The sequence below is a fragment of the Phyllobates terribilis genome, unplaced genomic scaffold (genome assembly GCF_046119375.1).
Source record: "Phyllobates terribilis strain yellow unplaced genomic scaffold, ASM4611937v1 Scaffold_8__6_contigs__length_399053987, whole genome shotgun sequence".
NCBI classification, from domain to species: Eukaryota; Metazoa; Chordata; class Amphibia; order Anura; family Dendrobatidae; genus Phyllobates; species Phyllobates terribilis.
The window spans coordinates 297,952,120-297,973,017 of NW_027362768.1; the positions used below are offsets into that span (position 1 = coordinate 297,952,120).

The 20,898-nt window shown below is 42.4% G+C and overlaps 1 protein-coding gene across 12 annotated transcripts in view; it reads left to right on the plus strand.

Annotated features, from left to right (window-relative positions):
• Positions 1–20,898, plus strand: part of IQSEC1 (IQ motif and Sec7 domain ArfGEF 1) — a 913,452-nt gene that overhangs the window by 856,942 nt on the left and 35,612 nt on the right. For all 12 annotated transcript variants that reach the window (XM_073644474.1, XM_073644463.1, XM_073644466.1 and 9 more), the window contains 5 exons: positions 2,126–2,248; positions 6,917–7,083; positions 11,500–11,639; positions 16,822–16,851; positions 19,942–20,067. In XM_073644474.1, coding sequence (XP_073500575.1) covers positions 2,126–2,248; positions 6,917–7,083; positions 11,500–11,639; positions 16,822–16,851; positions 19,942–20,067 — 586 coding nt within the window. The remainder of the gene's footprint in view (positions 1–2,125; positions 2,249–6,916; positions 7,084–11,499; positions 11,640–16,821; positions 16,852–19,941; positions 20,068–20,898) is intronic.

Consider the following 20,898-nt stretch of genomic DNA (forward strand, 5'->3'; position numbering starts at 1 on the left):
TGATCACCAGTGACATTATACACAGGAGCCCGGTACATAGTATATAGTGTAAGTGTACATGTAATACACTGACTCACTGGTGACGTCTCTAGGTGAAGTCCTTCAGCTACGCTTTTCTCCTTCATCCAGCACAGACCGCCATCACGTCTTCCAGCCAGGACTCGTCTCTGCATAAAATAACACAGTTATCTAGAGCACATTCCCCAACTTCTACATTACGCAGCTGAATACAGACGTGCACCCACCATTAATATATAGTTATTATGCCACCCACCATTCCAAATATAAATTGTAATCCACCACGGTGCCCCCATTAACTGTAAATAGGCACTTAATATATAATTTAATTAGAACCTCTACTCTTTCCACCAATTTGTTACCAGTTACACTCCTGCATCCGCAACGCCCCCTACTCTATACTTCCTGCTCCCCGCATTCATTATTTACATGCACCCCCTGCCCCAATTCATTATATCATGTCCGTGCTCTCCCCACCCCATCATCATTTACTCTCCCCCACCCCACATTCATTATGTGCAGCTCATTATCCCCCTACTCCCAATTCCCCCATGTGCAGCTCATTTTCTCCCAATTACCCCATGTGCAGCTCTCATCCCCCCCATGTGCACATCTCTCATCCCCCTCCCCATGTGCATCTCTCATCCCCCCACATGTGCAGCTCTCACCACCCCCCCATGTGCAGCTCTCTCATCCCCCACATGTGCACCTCTCTCATCCCCCTCCCCCACATGTGCACCTCTCTCATCCCCCTCCCCCACATGTGCACCTCTCTCATCCCCCTCCCCCACATGTGCACCTCTCATCCCCCTCCCCCCATGTGCACCTCTCTCATCCCCCTACCCCCATGTGCATCTCCCATTCCCCCCCCATGTTCATCTCCCATTCCCCCCCCCATATGTGCATCTCCCATTTCCCCCCCCCCCTCCATATGTGCATCTCCCATTTCCCCCCCCATATGTGCATCTCCCATTTCCCCCCCCCATATGTGCATCTCCCATTTCCCCCCCCCATATGTGCATCTCCCATTTCCCCCCCCCATATGTGCATCTCCCATTCCCCTTCCCCCCCATGTGCATCTCCCATCCCCCCCCCCCCCATATGTGCATCTCCCATTCCCCTTCCCCCCCATGTGCATCTCCCATTTCCCCCCACTCCTAGTTAATTGTATTTAAAAAAAAAAAATAAAACTTGTTATACTTACCCCCATGCGATCCCTGCAGAATCCTGGCGCTCGTCCAAATCGCTGACACCAGGTTCTCCTGACTTCCGGTCATGTGACGGCGCGGTCACATGACCGGAAGTCAGGGGAATCATAAAGGCGCTGCCGCAGCAGAGCAGCGCAGCGCTGATGTACCGGACCCGGCGCTTAGCATGGGGCCGGGGGCCCCATGAGGAGAGAGACGCACAAGAGGGGGGGCTCCGAGGGGGCCCCTACCGGCCGGGCCCCACACTGGAGTCAGGGCAGACATGCCCTGATGGCGGCCCTGCTGGAGGCTGGAGGGGCCCCCTCTCCCTCGGGGCCCCCGTTCAATGAACCGGCTGCACGGTCGGTAGTTCCGCCCCTGAGTCTGAGATGATACTGGCTGTCTTATCATGTTTCTATCCATTTTTTCAATGATTTATAGTGTATACCAACGTGAGCAGATTTTTGCCTGGACTAGCCCTTTATAGCTTTAGATCTAGTGTAACTCAGCTACATTATTTTGCCTCCCTCCATTGGCGGTTATTGCTCACCCTGTTTTTTTGTATTTTTATTTTTTGTATGATTAATTGTACTAATAAAATTACTGTTTTTATATGACTAGAATCTCTTTTTATCCTGTTGCATTTCAATCAGTTTGCCAGGGATTATGTATTGAATATTCATCTGAACTATGGCCGACCATCAAACTTTTTTTTTTTTGCTTTTGTATGTGTGATAGGATTTTCATCTGTATTTATTGTCGCGCCATTTATAACGAGCAAGAACTCATAGTTGGTTACGGTTAATTACAAAATAGCATATAATACTAATATTTGAATATTATGCCTAAAACCTAATTTCCTAACTGTCCTATTTCCCAGCTGCGAGGCTAAACAATGCGATTGTGCTTCTGTCTTCCAGCTGCGTGGTTGATGAGATGGATTTTTCAGCCATGGAGTTAGATGAAGCTCTCAGGAAGTTCCAAGCTCATATACGGGTCCAGGGAGAAGCCCAGAAAGTGGAGCGACTCATTGAAGCCTTTAGGTACGCATTCGGTATTCATTGCACATTCGGCTCTATGGGCTATATTCCTATTGAGGTATATACAGAAGGGTGCGATGTTTGCAGAGCCGTCACGTAAGGAATGCAGAATATGTGAGCTGCACACAGTTAAAGATTTAAGCTTCACTAAGCTCTTGCAGTTTGACTTAAGCAGAGTCAGATGGTCATGGCTCGGCCGCTTGGAATTTGAACAGCATGTGTGAAAACACTAGGGAGGGATGAGCTGTCCCTGGAAATAAAGTGCCTGCCTCTGAAGGTCACGGATGATGAATACATTTCAGGGGCTGATCTCTACTCTCGCATGAAGAAGAGCACTGAACTGCAGGCGGTCACTGTAAACAGTCTCAGGAGAATAAATTGTTTTTATGCGCCTAGTATGAAGCCACGAACCGCCAATAAGGACATATGTGAAATCATCACCCCAAGACGGAGCGATCTGGGCTTCCTTGACTCCAGTTGGACAACCTGAGTGTATGTTCTTCCAGATGCTCTACCACCATGTGATGCGTCCCCAACTAGCCCACCAGCAGCTGCCGATGTTACAAGCATTCATAAGATATGCCCATCACACGGCACCCACCATCTGTAAATTGTGCAGTACGGTAATAATCATGTTCTCAATTTTATAGGTCACTGGTAAGAAATGGAAACCAATCAGACGGGAGCATAAATGGCAGACAGAGGATCCCGTTAGTCTGAGGTCTAAAACATTAGCTCGACTAGTTTACCACTTACCACTAATTTTAGAATTTGAGTGCCAACCTCGACTGGCATCGACTTTAGACAGCACCTATAATTGCTGATGGGCTGGCTTCATGGTAAAGGTGCCCATACAGCCAAATGAGTGGTCGTCCAACAGGTATCTCTCTTGACGCCAGCTATACACTTGCTTGCTCTTTTTGGCCAAGTGGAGAGTAAGCCTGTCAGGAATTCTGTTGCCATCTACAGTTTGACCACTAGTGGCTGCTATTGTTCACTTTAATAATTGTGCTGCAGTTTCACTCCTTACCACTGGAGGCTGCTGTTGTGTTCTGCAATTGCCCTTTACTAAGATGGTAGATTCTGAACCTTGGAATCCATCTTGTTTCCTGTTTGGGCCTACTTAAAGCCACATGGATCTCTCACTCATTGCTTGAGTATTGTGTCTAGCAGTTAGCTTAGCTTCAGTGTCCATCTCCTGAACGTTCTTACCCAGTCTGTTCTAATTTATCTAAGGATTGTTTCCTACAGCTCCTTGCTTTCTCCAAGAACTTCTACTTCCGCTTGCTGTTCCTGCTTGTACTCCTTCAGCCACTGGTTTCCAGCAGTACTACTCCAGTGTCGTAACAAAGCCATTGCTACATACAGTGCCTACAAGTAGTATTCAACCCCCTGCAGATTTAGCTGGTTTGATAAGATGCAAATAAGTTAGAGCCTTCAAACTGCAAACGAGAGTAGGTTTTATGAACAGAAGCATAAATCTTACAAACCAAAAAGTTATGTTGCTCAGTTGAATTTTATTAAATTTTAAACATAAAAGTGTGGGTCAATTATTATACAACCCCTATGTTTAATATTTTGTGGAATAACCCTTTTTTGCAATTACAGCTAATAATCGTCTTTTATAAGACCTGATCAGGCCGGCACAGGTCTGTGGAGTTATCTTGGCCCACTCCTCCATGCAGATCTTCTCCAAGTTATCTAGGTTCTTTGGGTGTCTCATGTGGACTTAATTCTTGAGCTCCTTCCACAAGTTTTCAATTGGGTTAAGGTCAGGAGACTGACTAGGCCACTCCAACACCTTGACTTTTTCCCTATTGAACCAGGCCTTGGTTTTCTTGGCTGTGTGCTTTGGGTCGTTGTCTTGTTGGAAGATGAAATTACGACCCATCTTAAGATCCTTGATGGAGGAGCGGAGGTTCTTGGCCAAAATCTCCAGGTAGGCCGTGCTATCCATCTTCCCATGGATGCGGACCAGATGGCCAGGCCCCTTGGCAGAGAAACAGCCCCACAGCATGATGCTGCCACCACCATGCTTGACTGTAGGGATGGTATTCTTGGGGTCGTATGCAGTGCCATCCAGTCTCCAAACGTCACGTGTGTGGTTGGCACCAAAGATCTCGATCTTGGTCTCATTAGACCATAGAACCTTGAACCAGTCTGTCTCAGAGTCCTCCAAGTGATCATGAGCAAACTGTAGACGAGCCTTGACATGACGATTTGAAAGTAAAGGTACCTTATGGGCTCGTCTGGAACGGAGACCATTGCGGTGGAGTACGTTACTTATGGTATTGACTGAAACCAATGTCCCCACTGCCATGAGATCTTCCCGGAGCTCCTTCCTTGTTGTCCTTGGGTTAGCCTTAACTCTTCGGACAAGCCTGGCCTCGGCACGGGAGGACACTTTCAAAGGCTGTCCTGGCCGTGGAAGGCTAACAGTAGTTCCATAAGCCTTCCACTTACGGATGATGCTCCCAACAGTGGAGACAGGTAGGCCCAACTCCTTGGAAAGGGTTTTGTACCCCTTGCCAGCCTTGTGACCCTCCACGATCTTGTCTCTGATGGCCTTGGAATGCTCCTTTGTCTTTCCCATGTTGACCATGTCTGAGTGCTGTTCACAAGTTTGGGGAGGGTCTTAAATAGTCAGAAAAGGCTGGCAAAAGAGATCTTTAATCCACACATGTGAAGCTCATTATTCTTGGTGCCTGAACTACTTCTTAATACTTTAGGGGGACCAAACAGAATTCTTGTAGTTTGAGGGGTTGAATAATAAATGACACTCTGAATTAACTTTTTACGTTTTAAAAAAAAAAAAAAAAAAAAAATTTGCTGCAGTGCATTTCCCACTTCCAGGCTGATCTACAGTACAAATGTCACAATGCCAAGTTAATTCCGCATGTGTCAACCAGCTAAATCTGCAGGGGGTTGAATACTACTTGTAGGCACTGTACATCTAATGGCGGTTTTTAATACAGGGAGAACCAAAAGCTTGGGCAGTTAAGTTCAGCATGTACAATCCTTCTCGCATCATCTTTTAGAGGAGAGTCAAAAGGCCCATCTACACATTAGACAAAAGTCAGTCCTGCTCATTGATATCAGCCAAAATTGAATGGGCATAGTGGTCTCCCAAATCTTCCCCAACAGATAATGTCAGGGGAGAGAAGGATCAACCCATTGGAATTTCAGCATCGATTCTACAGTTTGGCGCCGAGATAAACCTCTGTCTCTGACAGCGCATCTCTCATAGAGCTTGGCCGATCTGAGTGTTGTTGTGTATGGCAGAATCAGAGAAGATGGCTGTTGGATGAACAGTCATCCGGCTGATGGTTATTTAATATGTAAGGGGGCCTTTAGATGGTTGGCTATTCCCACTGAAATCATCAGATTTTCAGTGTATGAATTTTGGATACTAGGTAGACTTGGTGAGGCCTCAATTACCTTAAAGGGGTTGTCTAGTGAAAATAAGTTTCACCACAGGATAGGTGATAAAATAGTGATCATTGGGAGTCTGACTACTGGGACCCGCAATGATCGGCAGAATGAGGGCTTTTTGTCCCAGACAGGGCACTTTTATCACCGTTACAAAACAGTGGGTAAGAAACCCAATAGCTGCTCCATTCATCCTCTTTGGGGCTGCTGGAAAAATCCAAGCACAGTGCTCGGCAGCGCGTTAGGTAATATATGGAGAAACGATCCAGGATGTGCACTGCTACTCTGTTCTAATGGGGATAAAAGTTCTCCCTTTTTCCAATCCGAGCAGGTCCCAGCGGTCTTAGACACTCCGATCATTAAGTTACCACCTACTTGTTTTCACCAGACAAATCCTTTAACACTCTGAAAGAACATGCAGTATATCATTTTGATATCTTGCTTGGCAGAAGCTGCATTATCCATAATTATTAGAGCGCCTGAAAAATGTTATCCTTTTAAGAGCATTTGACTAAAATACCAGAATTACATCCGTAATGCTCAGCCAAATAAGAGCTCCTGAAAATTACCAGGTCTCTGCATCCAGCAGAAGTAAATCCTGCACTTACTTTCATTTACTGACTCTTCTCCTTTTTAAAACCTGACTGTGCACTAAAGAAGTTCCAGATTTGAGAGCCGCTAATAATCATTTTCATGAATGGTATGTTTCCTGTACGTTTTACTTCCTCCTGAGATATTCACTTTTGAATGGCCCGAGGCTCGGGGGGCTTACTGAAGAATACTTGTCTAATGAGATAAATACATGATGTGCTCATATGTTTAATTCTCAGTGGAAGCAGCTCTGATAGTGACATTCTGAGCAGACTGATATACTAATGAGATAAATACATGATGTGCTCATTTGTCTTCTCAGTGGAAGCAGCTCTGATAGTGACATTCTGAGCAGACTGATATACTAATGAGATAAATACATGATGTGCTCATATGTCTTCTCAGTGGAAGCAGCTCTGATAGTGACATTCTGAGCAGACTGATATACTTTCCTTCATTAGCGGTCCTAGTGTTGAGCACATATACGCCAAACTCACCAATTTTATTGGGAACAGTTCTCCTCATAATGTCCTAACTCTCCGACTAGAGGAAAGAAGGATCAGCCATGATTACATGTAATATGGCCTACTCCCCTACTAGCTTTTAGGAAGTGTCTTGGTTAGTTCATGATGGTCTGATCTTGTATTACAGCCAGCGGTATTGCATCTGCAACCCCGGGGTTGTCAGGCAGTTCCGGAATCCAGACACCATCTTCATCTTGGCATTTGCAATCATCCTCCTCAACACTGACATGTACAGCCCCAATGTAAAGCCCGAGCGAAAGATGAAGCTGGAGGATTTTGTGAAGAATCTAAGAGGTAACATTTAGTAACTTTTGATAGATAGATAGATAGATAGATATATAGATAGATAGATAGAGAGACAGACAGACAATATCTATCTATCGTATATCTATCTATCCATGCATCTATCTGTCTATCTTTCTATCTATTATCTATCTATTATCGATCCATCTATCTATCCATCCATCTATCTATTATCTATCTATCTATTATTTATATATCTGTCTATCTATTCATCTATCTATTATCTATCTATCTAATGTCTAGCTATCTATCTATTATCGATCCATCTATCTATTATCTATCTATCTATCAATCTATTATCTATCCATCTATCTATCCATATATCTAAGCAAAAAATTGGAACAGCACCATATAGTTTAAATCCTGGGTGCAAGGCGCCCAAGCAAATATTCGTTTTGTAGTAATAATAGCAATAAAAAGCAGGCAGCACTCCAAAAACTTTTTCAGTGAAAAAAGTGGACTTTATTAGCCCATATAGTGTGGCAACGTTTCGGCTGAAATCCTTTCTCCATTTTTTATTGTTATCCATCTATCTATCTATCTATCTATCTATCTATCTATCTATCTATCTATCTATCTATCTATCTATCTATCTATCTATCCATATATCTATCTTATCTATCTATCCCTCTATCTATCTATCTCTCTATCAATCCCATCTCTATCTATCTATTATCTATCTGTAAAGTACTACTCTGTTTAAATATCATGCCACAGCTATTAGAGGTAGATGAAAGGGATAGATAGATAGATAGATAGATAGATAGATAGATAGATAGATAGATAGATAGATAGATAGATAGATAGATATGAGATAGATAGATGTACATTTTGTCTGTTTGTGTATTTGTCTAAGACCATAAGTGACTAAAAATCTCTTATGAATAATTAACAGTCTAAAGACCAGGCTCAACTATACAGGATAGGTGCCAGGAACACAACGTAATCCAAATATGCAAAGAAATAAGGTTCCGGCACTCAAAAATAATGTAGATAGTCAGATAGTTGCAATTTCAAACATAATTTCCTTTAATGGTTCTTCGTTGAATAATGGCCCAACGTTTCAACCCCTTCGGGGTTTTCATCAGGGGCTTCAAGTAAAATAGTGTTTACATGTGAACAAAAAGGACAAAAAGTGCAGGTATTAGTGCTAGTTACATACACATTAATGTGACTAGAAAAACATCAATATATATGCAATGTGACCCTGAAGGGTATATTCTAGTAAATACAATATTGAGTAGACTGCAAAAAGAAAATGCAAGAGTCCAAAAATAATAAACATATTGGAAAAAGTTCTGTAGTCTTCATTAAGGACCAATAACATCGGCTCATAGAATACATGTAACAGAGACTAGTTATAATGTCTCCAATGGTAACAAATAATGAAGACACTAAGGACAAACAAGAAAACAAGGAAAAACGGAAAAGAGATAGAAAAAGAGATAGAAAAAAGAGAGGCGAGGAGAGGGGGGAACATGTATATTAAAATGATGATAGGTACCCTGGGTTTATGTAATTTAAACCATGAAGGATGAATAATCCTCAGGATCAGTATCCGGCAGCTGGAAAAGTAAAATAGAAATAAAGAGCAATAGAATTTATTGCAGGTTCAGGAGTAGATGTGAAGTAGGAGAGGAAAAAATAATTTTAAATACCAAAATTACGTGTTATATGAGTTCCCAAGGAATGGGGAGATTGTTCCTGGTGTTGTTGCCAGGGATTGTGGAGGAGGGATGTCCTGCCAATCTGTCAATACACAGTATATTGCAATATAAGATATGTGCTAGTCCAGATGACCAAAGACCCCCCAAGAATGGAGCCCTATAATGTAGGAGTCCTACCTGTGTCCTGTACGAGGTGACTGTAGTGTGTCTGTTGCTAGTCTGGCTATAAATAGCCAGCGCGCGTGTATTACTTCCTGTTTCCTGTCTGTTGGAACGCAAGTTCCTGTTGTGTGGAACGCGCCATCGCGCATGCGCGAGACGCTTACTTTCAGACCAAGTGTGATTGTGGAACGCAAGCTATGCATTCCACTGCGTGGTTGATATGGAAGATCAGTGCATAGTGTAGATAGCGGTTTCCAAGGACAAACGGAGGTACAGATGAGTTATCTAATGTTCAGCACTGGTAGAACGGATCACAAAGGGATAACTATTAAGGAATAATAGAGAATAAAAAAATATTAATAATAATGAGAGGGGGAGGAGAGGATAACGGAAGAGATCAGGAGAAATAATATATCAGCAGGAGACAAGAATATTACAGAAGGGATTGTCCTTTTGTCCAACCCTATCCTTTGACCCTTTCACCTTAGATTTAGAACTAAGACGTTTCTTTCGGAATCTTAGGCTTAAGGTTCATTTTTCCACAAAGGATGATTCTCCTAGTCATTCTTCCTCTGAACAACAGACAGAATTACTGTCACTAAATGAATTAAGCCTTAAGATTCCATCAAAATTTAATCCTCCAAAAATTTACCATCCAGTGGAAACATATATCTCACTGGTGAAAAGGGACATTGAACAATTGAAGACTAAGGTCTCTCTAGTGGTATGTTTCCCCTCCGCATGAATCTCAGTGGAGAGGAGAAACAGGCCCTACATGCACTTACTTCTAACAACCAAATCATCATAAAGCCAGCGGACAAAGGGGGCGCGATAGTGGTCATGGACCGCTCTTACTATATTGGAGAAATCGAGGGACAACTTAGTAACCCTGATATATACACTAGGGTTCCACACAACAGGAACTTGCGTTCCAACGGACAGGAAACAGGAAGTAATACACGCGCGCTGGCTATTTATAGCCAGACTAGCAACAGACGCACTACAGTCACCTCGTACAGGACACAGGTAGGACTCCTACATTATAGGGCTCCATTCTTGGGGGGTCTTTGGTCATCTGGACTAGCACATATCTTATATTGCAATATACTGTGTATTGACAGATTGGCAGGACATCCCTCCTCCACAATCCCTGGCAACAACACCAGGAACAATCTCCCCATTCCTTGGGAACTCATATAACACGTAATTTTGGTATTTAAAATTATTTTTTCCTCTCCTACTTCACATCTACTCCTGAACCTGCAATAAATTCTATTGCTCTTTATTTCTATTTTACTTTTCCAGCTGCCGGATACTGATCCTGAGGATTATTCATCCTTCATGGTTTAAATTACATAAACCCAGGGTACCTATCATCATTTTAATATACATGTTCCCCCCTCTCCTCGCCTCTCTTTTTTCTATCTCTTTTTCTATCTCTTTTCCGTTTTTCCTTGTTTTCTTGTTTGTCCTTAGTGTCTTCATTATTTGTTACCATTGGAGACATTATAACTAGTCTCTGTTACATGTATTCTATGAGCCGATGTTATTGGTCCTTAATGAAGACTACAGAACTTTTTCCAATATGTTTATTATTTTTGGACTCTTGCATTTTCTTTTTGCAGTCTCCTCAATATTGTATTTACTAGGATATACCCTTCAGGGTCACATTGCATATATATTGATGTTTTTCTAGTCACATTAATGTGTATGTAACTAGCACTAATACCTGCATTTTTTGTCCTTTTTGTTCACATGTAAACACTATTTTACTTGAAGCCCCTGATGAAAACCCCGAAGGGGTTGAAACGTTGGGCCATTATTCAACGAAGAACCATTAAAGGAAATTATGTTTCAAATTGCAACTATCTGACTATCTACATTATTTTTGAGTGCCGGAACCTTATTTCTTTGCATAAAAATCTCTTATGGACATGACCATTTGGAAATTGAACCATAAAAGTTGAAGCCATAACTAGTACTGATATTTTATGGGACATATAACTAGTCCAAAGAAGGGAGTAGTAGTCCAGCTCCACGATCATGGGGGTTGCTTTATTCAAGTGTGGATGAGTACAAAAATCAGTACTCATCTGAAACGGGTCGATGTTTTATCCATATCTATCATGATATTGTAACTTTGCATAGCCAGTACGGATATTTTATGGGCGACATAACTAGTAGGGATATTTTTATGAAAATGATATCATTCATCCTGATATTCCGCTGGTCCTCTGAAGTATAAAAAGCTAAATCACCTTTGTAATAATAAGGAATCCCCTTCAGTGCATAGTGTGAGTTTTATATACTTCTGGGTAATTAAACATTGAAGTCCAGGATGACTGGTAATGAATGCAGAACGAGTAACTGTGCGGATATCATTTTCTCACTGATCCAACTATCCAGAGAAACAGGGTTGTGGTGCCTGGGCTAATTGTCTATTCAGTACCTGCTTGCCCATCCCTGAAAAACAAGGATATGTATGATCATTGTCCTTGGCTTTGACCTTGCAGAGACATCAGCAATAGCAAGCTGTAATGTGTGGTCCTTTAGTAATGAGAACTGTCACTGTCTGCAGGTGTGGACGATGGTGAGGACATCCCCCGGGAGATGCTGATAGGCATTTATGAGCGCATCCGTAAGCGTGAACTCAAGACTAATGAAGATCATGTATCTCAAGTTCAGAAGGTTGAAAAACTTATTGTAGGCAAGAAGCCGGTGAGTTACTGATTAGTGCTCAGTCAGTATGCAGTGCACATAATAATATGCTGCCGTGTACTACTGGGATTAGCTCCTGATATTTTAAATGGCCTATACAAGTAAAGTAAGGCTACATTCACACATCCGCTGCGCACATCCTTGTGATGTCCATTGCTTTCTCTCACAGCACACAGACCCACACACCATACACACATGTGATTTTAATATGGATCCATGTGACCGATCTGTGAGACTCAGAAGATGTCCTATTCTCATCCGTTTTGCAGATTAGACTCGGCCATTAAATGGCTTTCACAAAACTTTGCATAAATCAACAGTACAGTAGAATATAATAAACTTTGAAATAGGTCTTATCAGAGAAACTTGCTTCCTTCCCCTCTTATCAGCCTCTTTCCTCTCACCCTACTTCCGGAACTTATCATCCACTATCTACAAAGCCTATTATAACCTACGGAGAGTGGAGGAAGATTGAGGAGCAGGGAGAGGAAACAGGTAGAAGTAGACACAGAAAGATAATGGTGAGCTTTCTAACAAGTCTTTTACTTCACCCCAGTGCTGAATAAATAACAACACTGATCACTATTACTGTATAATTTCCTATGTGCTGCTTGTCTCTGTGTGCTAAAAAATGGAATAAAGATTAGGACTTCCTCTCTGTGCATAGGGTTGTGTATTGGAGAGATCACAGCAGTTCATCTCTACCCACTAGCTCAGAGTGGCATGTAGATTAGGGATAAAGACTGCAGAGGGGAAAACTGGTGAAAATGGGGGATACAAGTTATATAATGGCCAGAAATTATGTTATTCCTTATGAACAACACATGACAGCTTATTCTGAATAGTTACTTAAAAGTACGGTTACCCTTTAAAGTCTATGAGGATCCATTACATGGATTAAAGGGAACCTGTCATGTCAGTTGGAGCATGTAAACTGCCCCCAAGTTGTTGCTAGTGATGCAATATGCATCACCAACACGCTTTTTGTATTAAAATCGGTGCTGTAATCTTTTGTAAAAATCACTTTATGTACTTATATCTTACTTGCTCGTTTAATCATAGGGGTGTTCCTTTCTTTATTCAGTCCGGCTTGTCCTGCCCACTCAATTTGAATTGCCCCCATTGTGCGCCGACGTCACATAAATAGGCTTGCTTTGGTCACACTGATGCTGTGATCCACGGTTGCGCAATGTGTATTGAACGGCACGTCGCCGCGCGTGCACAATGATGATCGGTCCCAGTGTGTGCACAGTGATGATCGGCCCCAGCGTGTGCGCAGTGACATCGGCCCCAGCGCATGCTTAGTGATGATTGCCTCCAGCGCGTGCGCAATGATGATCGGTCCCAGCGTGTGCACAGTGATGATTGCTCCAGCCCGTGCGCAGTGATGATCGGCCCCAGCGCGTGCGCAGTGATGATTGCCCCCAGCGCGTGTGCAGTGATGATCGGCCGCAGCGCGTGTGCAGTGATGATCAGGCCCAACGCGTGCGCAGAGACGATCGGCCTCAGTGCGTGCGCAGTGACGATCGGCCCCAGCGCGTGCGCAGTGACGATCGGCCGCAGCGCATGCGCAGTGAAGATCAGGCCCAACGCGTGCGCAGAGACGATCGGCCCCAGTGCGTGCGCAGTGACGATCGGCCCCAGCGCGGGCGCAGTGACGATCGGCCCCAGCGCGGGCGCAGTGATGACCGACCCCAGCGTGGGCGCAGTGATGATCGGCTCCCGCGCATGCGCAGTAGTAATCGGCTCCCGCGCGTGCACGGGAGCCGCTTGTCTCTGCGCACGCGTGGGAGCCGATCATCGCGGCAACGCGCAGCCGTTCAATACACATTGCGCTAGTGTAGATCACTGCATCAGTGTGACCACAGCAAGCCTATTCATGTGACGTCGGCGCACACCGAGGGCAATTCAAATTGAGTGGGCAGAACAAGCCGGACTGAATAAGGAAAGGAACACCCATAAGACTAAACGAGCAAGTAAGATATAAGTACATAAAGTGATTTTTACAAAAGATTACAGAACCGATTTTAATGCAAAAAGCGTCACTTGCATCACTAACAACAACCTGGGGGCAGTTTACACACTCCAACTGACATGACAGGTTCCCTTTAAAAAATGAAGACATCCTTTGTACTTCAGAGATCCATCAAAGTTTCATCTGTTTTTCACTGATCCATTGTTAAGAGTCAGTGGATAAATAAAAGTTCACACAGTCTACCTGCTTCAGTTTTTAAAACCGAATGAGAAAAAATTAGATGCAACAGGGAAGCAAAACAGAACACACATGGAAGAAAAATGGTCCTTTTTACACTGATGTAAAAATAGACGCGGGCGTGTCATTGTAGATTAATAGATAAATGTGGATAAATAGTTTAACACATAAGTTATTAATAGACAATTTACTTTACAATTATATGTGACTTTAGTGTCCCTGAAAACGAGAGGAAGATGTTTTTTTTCCATTATTATTATAATTTTATTATATCTCCAGAAAATGAGGTAAGTCAATATTTTTATCATTTCCTGTGGATAGAAATAAATACTTTTTTTTAATTAAAATCAACTTGTATATGTTTTTTTTTTAAATTGAAGGGGTGCCGAAAGTGAATGTCTACAGCCATAAATGTAAATGATAGCATTTTGGTGGTTTGCAGCCCCCTCTAGGGGGCGCATGTTTCTGGTATTAAACTCCATTGCAGTGAAGTTGGTAACTTGCTCTAACTTTTAGTTCCAATAATTTTATAAATGTTGGCCAAGAGTAGGGAGTGTTCTTAAAAATAAAAAGACTGGTTGAATCCCCTGACGTTCCAGCTCTGCCTCTGTTGGTGGTCGCAGCTGACCAATGATGTCCCATCCATCATTCAGGTGACCACAGCAGCCAATTGTTTGGTTTGATTGTGATGTTTACTCACTTGGCTTATGAGTTCTGGGGCCAGTGATGGGCTGCAGCGGTCATTTGAATGACCAGCCTAAACCAAAGCAACAGAGGGGGATTCAAGGGATAAGCAATGCTTATTTCTTTGTTTTATAACATTCCCTACTCTTGGCCAACTTTTTTCAAAAATTTAGAAAAACTCTTTGGACAATGGAGGTCAGAGATTTTGAGCAGTGTAGCAGAATAAGAAATGATTCAACAAAGAGTTTTAGAACTAGCAGTAAAATGGTTTTATACTGTGAACTTTCCAAAAATGTCCTTAAAGGGTTTCCCCCACTACTATTCCAGTAAATCTTAATGAACCACTGGTGTTCAAAGAAAAGAATAAAAACCATGTTCACACTCCAGAGAGCCACTGCTTTTCTGTAATCCATACTGTATCCCCCGCAAGAAAATCTAATCTTTGGGTGGGAAGGGGTATCATGTGACCACTGCAGCCAATTAGTGGCTGCAGCCTTCAAATTCCTCCTGGACAGGAGGATGCTGTTCAGAAAGGAAGGAATGGCTATTCTGGAGAGTCAGTATAGTTTTTTTTTACTCCAGGGACCCATTAAGATTTATTATAATAGTAGTGGAGAACCCCTTGAAAAAATAACTACCCAACTCATCTGTTTCACTAACCAGTATTATATTAATCCACATGGGGAGTAAGTAATAAATGTTAGAACGCTAGCCGTCCTCTGGTATCTCCATCACCCTGATCTCCTTAACCTCCGTCACATTTACAGGAGATATAAAAACAGCCAAGCACTCTCCCTCCACGCTTTCTATATCTCCCATAAAGATGTATATTTCAGTCTCATCATGGGCAACATACAATTTTTCCGGCCCCCCAGCGACCTAAGATTTATCACCTTTTCACTGAATAATTAATAAATATTGATAGAGGGGTTATGACAAAATCTGTAGCATAGTTAATAAACATTGGTCATTAAATGGAATCTGTCACCAGGTTGTTGCTATGAAATCTGACAGCAGCATGATGTAGAGGCAGAGACCCTGATTCTAGCGATGTATCACTTAGGTTACTGGGTGCAGCAGTTCTCATAGAATCACACTTTTCTCTGCTGCAGATCTAGCAGAGCTCTGAATGCTGAGCTGTGTATAACCCCGTACCCACCACTGATTGGCTGCTTTTCTGCTAATCAGTGCTGAGGGCGGGGTTGGACAAGGGGGACAAGACACTTAGTCCTCTAGTGATAATTTCCTGCTGATAAAACACTGATTGTATGAAACAACAAAACACAACCACAGGCCTGGAATCAAAGTCTCAGCTCCTACATCATGGTGCTCTCAGATTACATAGCAAAAACCTAGTGACAAATTCTCTTTTAAGGGACATTTGATCCCATGACGCCCAGGACCACCCCATCCCTGGTCTGGAAATTCAATTCATGGGCAGGGTTTGTGTAAACCTTGACCCTATTTGGATTGGGACAGCCACAAAATTGCCTGGACTGTTTTTGAAAGTGGCAAATGTGCTGTATCTGTGCTGCCACTGTCTGTTTGCTGAAGCCCTTGGCTATCAGTGTATCTGGTTTCTGTAATATTCCTATTTGTTGACTTATTATTGCTCAACTCTGATTATAAACCTGTGTTTAGTATCAAGCCTACGTGTGATTCCCAGCAACATATCCGTTACCCAGAGAAATCAGCCGCTTCTGGGGATGCAACGATAGACTTTGTTCTCTTTCTGTTTTTTTATGTTGTTTGTTTTTTTTTAATGTGTTGAAACCGATTTTATGATGTGTATAATAAATACCATCATCAGCATCTTTACATATCACAATAAAAGGATCATTTGTTTTATTGCTTCCTCCATATTATTGCCCTGTGAAGTGTCAGTGTTGCTGCAGTGACCGCATCCCTCAGGCCCTGTCTTGCGAACATCATTTTGCAGTATTAATATCACAAAGGCAAAGATGTAGGTTATTTTATAGGATCCCTGGAAATATCATTCCCTGGCCTTGCTTCTCGCAGCAGTAACTTCCCCAGGAGATCCATCAAATGATCCCATCATGAAACTTTTAGCTCATAAAGTCCGCTGCAATCTATTGAAACGCGTTAGTCCTTCACATGTGGTGTTGAAAGTTCTGAGATGAAAATGTGTCAAGTGTTTTTTTTTTGTCCAATTCTCCAGTTGGAGTTTTTCACGACCCGGTTGTGTTGTCACTGCATTTCCTTTGTTTTTATCTTATGTTATTTTTTTTTATTGCTAATGACTTTATGTGTGTCTTTTTACTGTAGATCGGATCCCTACACCACGGACTTGGCTGTGTAGGTATTCGTTTTGTTAACACTTTTTAGCTATACCCTACTAGATCTCATCTAAAGTGTATAATGTCTACCTTGTTCGGAAACTTTCCCCTTATAAATGTATGCTTAATACTGGAAATTTCTTCCCCCATATGTATGATAAAAATTGTTTTCTTTGCAATAATATCAGATCAGTGGTGGTATAACTTTTGGGCAAGATACAAAAATGATGTAAAAAAAAAAATTTCACCCTTATTGAAGCTAAAAAAAAACATCTCACCCTTATTGAGGCTTCTATAATTCTTGGCACGGAGAAGGCCACTCCAGCCCAATGTGGCACAGCGAAGATCCAGCTAAAGAAAGTCCTCCAGCCATATTCCAAGCCACATTGTGAAGTGGCCGTGAATGCTGCTCCTATTCATGTGAATAAAAGAGAACTGCAGTACCATTCACAGCCACTACACAATTTACGGAGCTCCTTTAATCAGTCGATCGGTGGGAGTACCAGGAGTTGGCCTCCCGCCATTCTGATGCTGATGATCAAAACTAAGGATAGGTCACCAATATTTCAGATAATGCCTTTAATGGAAAGTCTATAAAATATTGATTGGTGGTTTCTGGCCACTGATACCTTGGCTGATCCAGAGACGTTTTAGTCCTTAATGACAATGGAGGCAAAATGAAGCACCTTGTTCTTGGGATCAGTCATGGTTCTGACAGCCAGCCTATGTTGCATATTCAGATTTTTTTAGGGGGAGCCGTTTACATTAATCTCTATATATACAGCCCGTATGTAATTTATCTATACAGGGAGATGTACTGTATATCCATAGCTCAATGTACGTCATCCATAGAGTAAGCTGAATGGTGGCATTTTTAGTATTCGGTCATGTCAGCCATTTCTTGCAGTTCAGCAGAGCCTTTTCTGAGTCACAAAATGCAAATGGATAGGTCTTTTGCATTTTATTCATTGCAATACATGGTGATTGTATACATAGGAGTCCAGTGGGCGGTCCTATCAGTGATTGACAGTCTTCTCTGTACTGTGCATGCAGAACTACCTGCCAATCACTGAGTAACACCGCCCACTGGACCCATATACATTCAAACACTGGGGATTTCAATGAATAAAAACCAAGTTATACTAATTCTTTCCCTTCATAAACTTATATATCATTCTCCTCAGCTTCTTGTACTCCATACCATATTAGCCACAGATCGGACGGCATGTACAACGAGACAGGTTCCGCTTAGCTTGTATTCCCTAAGGTCATACTCTGTGGCAGCCCACATTAGGTCTTATCACAGTGAAAATCCAGATTAAATCATAGGTCCATTAGGATTAATTATATTATTACAACTGTGTTAGGTTGCTTTACTACATGAGCATATTCTATAACTGGTTCCAGCACATTGGTGTCCTTAAAGAGGTTTTCCCAGTCTAAACATTGATAGCGCATTGCTAAGCTTTGCCATCAATGTCCAATTAATGGAGGTACAACCCTCTGACTCACACTTTATTAATCAAGCCAAAAGATCATTTCACCCGACGAACAAGTGTTTTGCTCTGTCGTTGAGTGATTGACAGTCTGTTTACACCGCTCAATTATCAGGAAGCGAGAGTTCATAGGACCTCACACGTTCCTGATCGATACCGTGTTAATGCACCCTAAAATAACGTCACCGGTGTCACTTTGTTTCCAGTTTTTTCAGAATCCACATGTTTGGCCCAGTAATCACATAAAGGTTATATAATGGCCCAACATCAACAGTCTGATATATATCCTCCAGAAAATGCAAAGTAGAGCCAACAGAAGCCAACTTTTTCTACATGTTGGACCCCAATCGAATGTTGGTGTCTTAGCTTATTTTTATTTTTTCATAGACAACCCTTGTAATTGGTAAAGGACTTCTGGATGTTTTTATGTTTGTTTTTGGAAATCTAATATGTCAGAATTGACTATATTTCTGCCCCACGTCTGTCACACATCACGGGATATTTTTGTATGCTCCGTTTATTAATGTGTCTGTTTTCATGTATTTATGTAGGTTCAGCAATAGGCTTTAATACGATTTAGAAAAATGTGACAATGATGAGATACAGGTTAATTTTCTCCACTGCCTGGGGAGCATCGAATATTACTAGTCAAAGTTCTCACATTGGAGAGGCCCTTTACTCTATAGGGTCATGATTTTTATTTGCATGCAGAGATGTAAAATTTAAGGCCAAACACTTTTACACCAGAAAACTGTCTCAAAAACGTTTGAAAAGTCACAATTTTTACGCATCTAAGGTCTGAAAACATGTCGTAACTTTTGCCATTTTCTTGCCCATTTTGGCCTAGCTTGGACATCACTGGGGTGCAGCATGGGCGTGACGCCACAGCTCATCTAATTCACCGTGACCTATGGGGGTTCTTACTCCAGACCATGGCTGAAGTAAGATTTCTGACGAGGCCTACGCCACTTGTCATATGAGCCTAATTCATTAAGAGTCATGTGCCTCGTAATGAATCAGGCGCCTCTGACTCCAACAAACCTCTTCATCAAGACCGGCTTGAAAATCACCAGTGTTGGTGAATCGGAGCCTAAGTGCTTTGGGTATGATAAAATCCAGATAGTGCTCATCCGGAGTGATCTTCAGCTGGAGGAAAGTCTGGGCTGGCTGATAGAGGATCATGAAGGTCAATGGTTTCACCATAGTTGCCCATTCCAGATATAGTCATAAGTGAATCTATTCTACCTAATAAAAGTTTTACTTTAGACCCATCTAACTTTTTGTTCACTTTTTGATCCATCATGATCTTCTGTAGTCCCATCATACTCATGCACGCTCAGTGTGGCAGAGCATGCATATATTGTACATTGGCATGAAGAGCAAAAGGATCACACATTGAAATTGAAAATGCCTGATCCTTCTCTCCCCTGATATCACCTGCCATGGGAGATGCCCAATCCTCTTCCTCCCTGACACAGGGAAAAGACAGGTTCTCCAAAAATCAGCAAGTCCATCTAACTTTAATGTGTATTCGGCCTTAACAATCATGACTTGATAATACCTTCCTTATGGATTCTGACCACCTCTTGAAAATGTTGCTTTTCTACCTACAGGTCCTTTCCTTACCGCATCGAAGACTGGTCTGCTACTGTCGTCTTTTCGAAGTCCCCGATCCAAACAAACCCCAAAAACTTGGTTTACATCAGAGAGAAATCTTCCTGTTTAATGACCTGCTAGTGGTAGGTATCGGGTTTAGGGCTCATGCACTTGGTCGTATTTTTGTTCCTAGTGCGCTCTGACAAAACATCGGATCGCACTCGGACCAACGTTACTGTATGGGGCCATGCACATGTCAAATTTTTTCCTCCGACCTAGGTGGTCCGAGGACAAAATTGTTGCATGTGCGAGTTTGATATGATATTCGGATCACACTAAGCCAAGCAAATCAATGAGTCCGTGGAACCCATCGGACTGCACTCGGATGACATCTAAGTGCAGTCCGATTTCCACGGGCTGCCAGAATGGAGAACATGGAGAAATGTTTTTCTCTGTCTTCTCTTCCGACAGAATCAGATCACACTGTGCTGACACTCGGATCAGAGTGTGATTGATGTGATCCACCCTATTCCCTCAAATTAGAGATAATACGCTGGTGAGCACCTGCCTTAAGCGGAGTCTATCATTGGAAATCACGGATCAGACATCGTTTAGTCAGGATACCTTATTATTAATACCGATTGCCTGTAGGGCTCAGGAGGAAATATATACCGTATACTACTGGCTCCTATTTTCGGACGGATAGCAGTGTCAGTGTGCACACGACATGTTATTTGTACAGCTCGAAGCATTCAAAAACTGTTAAAAGTTTTATCACTATAAATTTGGAGCTTTCATCCTCTCCCAAAAATAGATTTGGTGATCAAAGAGATGAGGCGTCTTCTTAATCTATACACTTATGAAAGGCTTGCTGCCGGCATTATAAATGCAGCGTTGTAAAACTGCAGATAAACGGGAGAAGCAGGACGCTGGGTGTAAAACTATGACTGGGTTTAATACAAGGCACGTGCTTG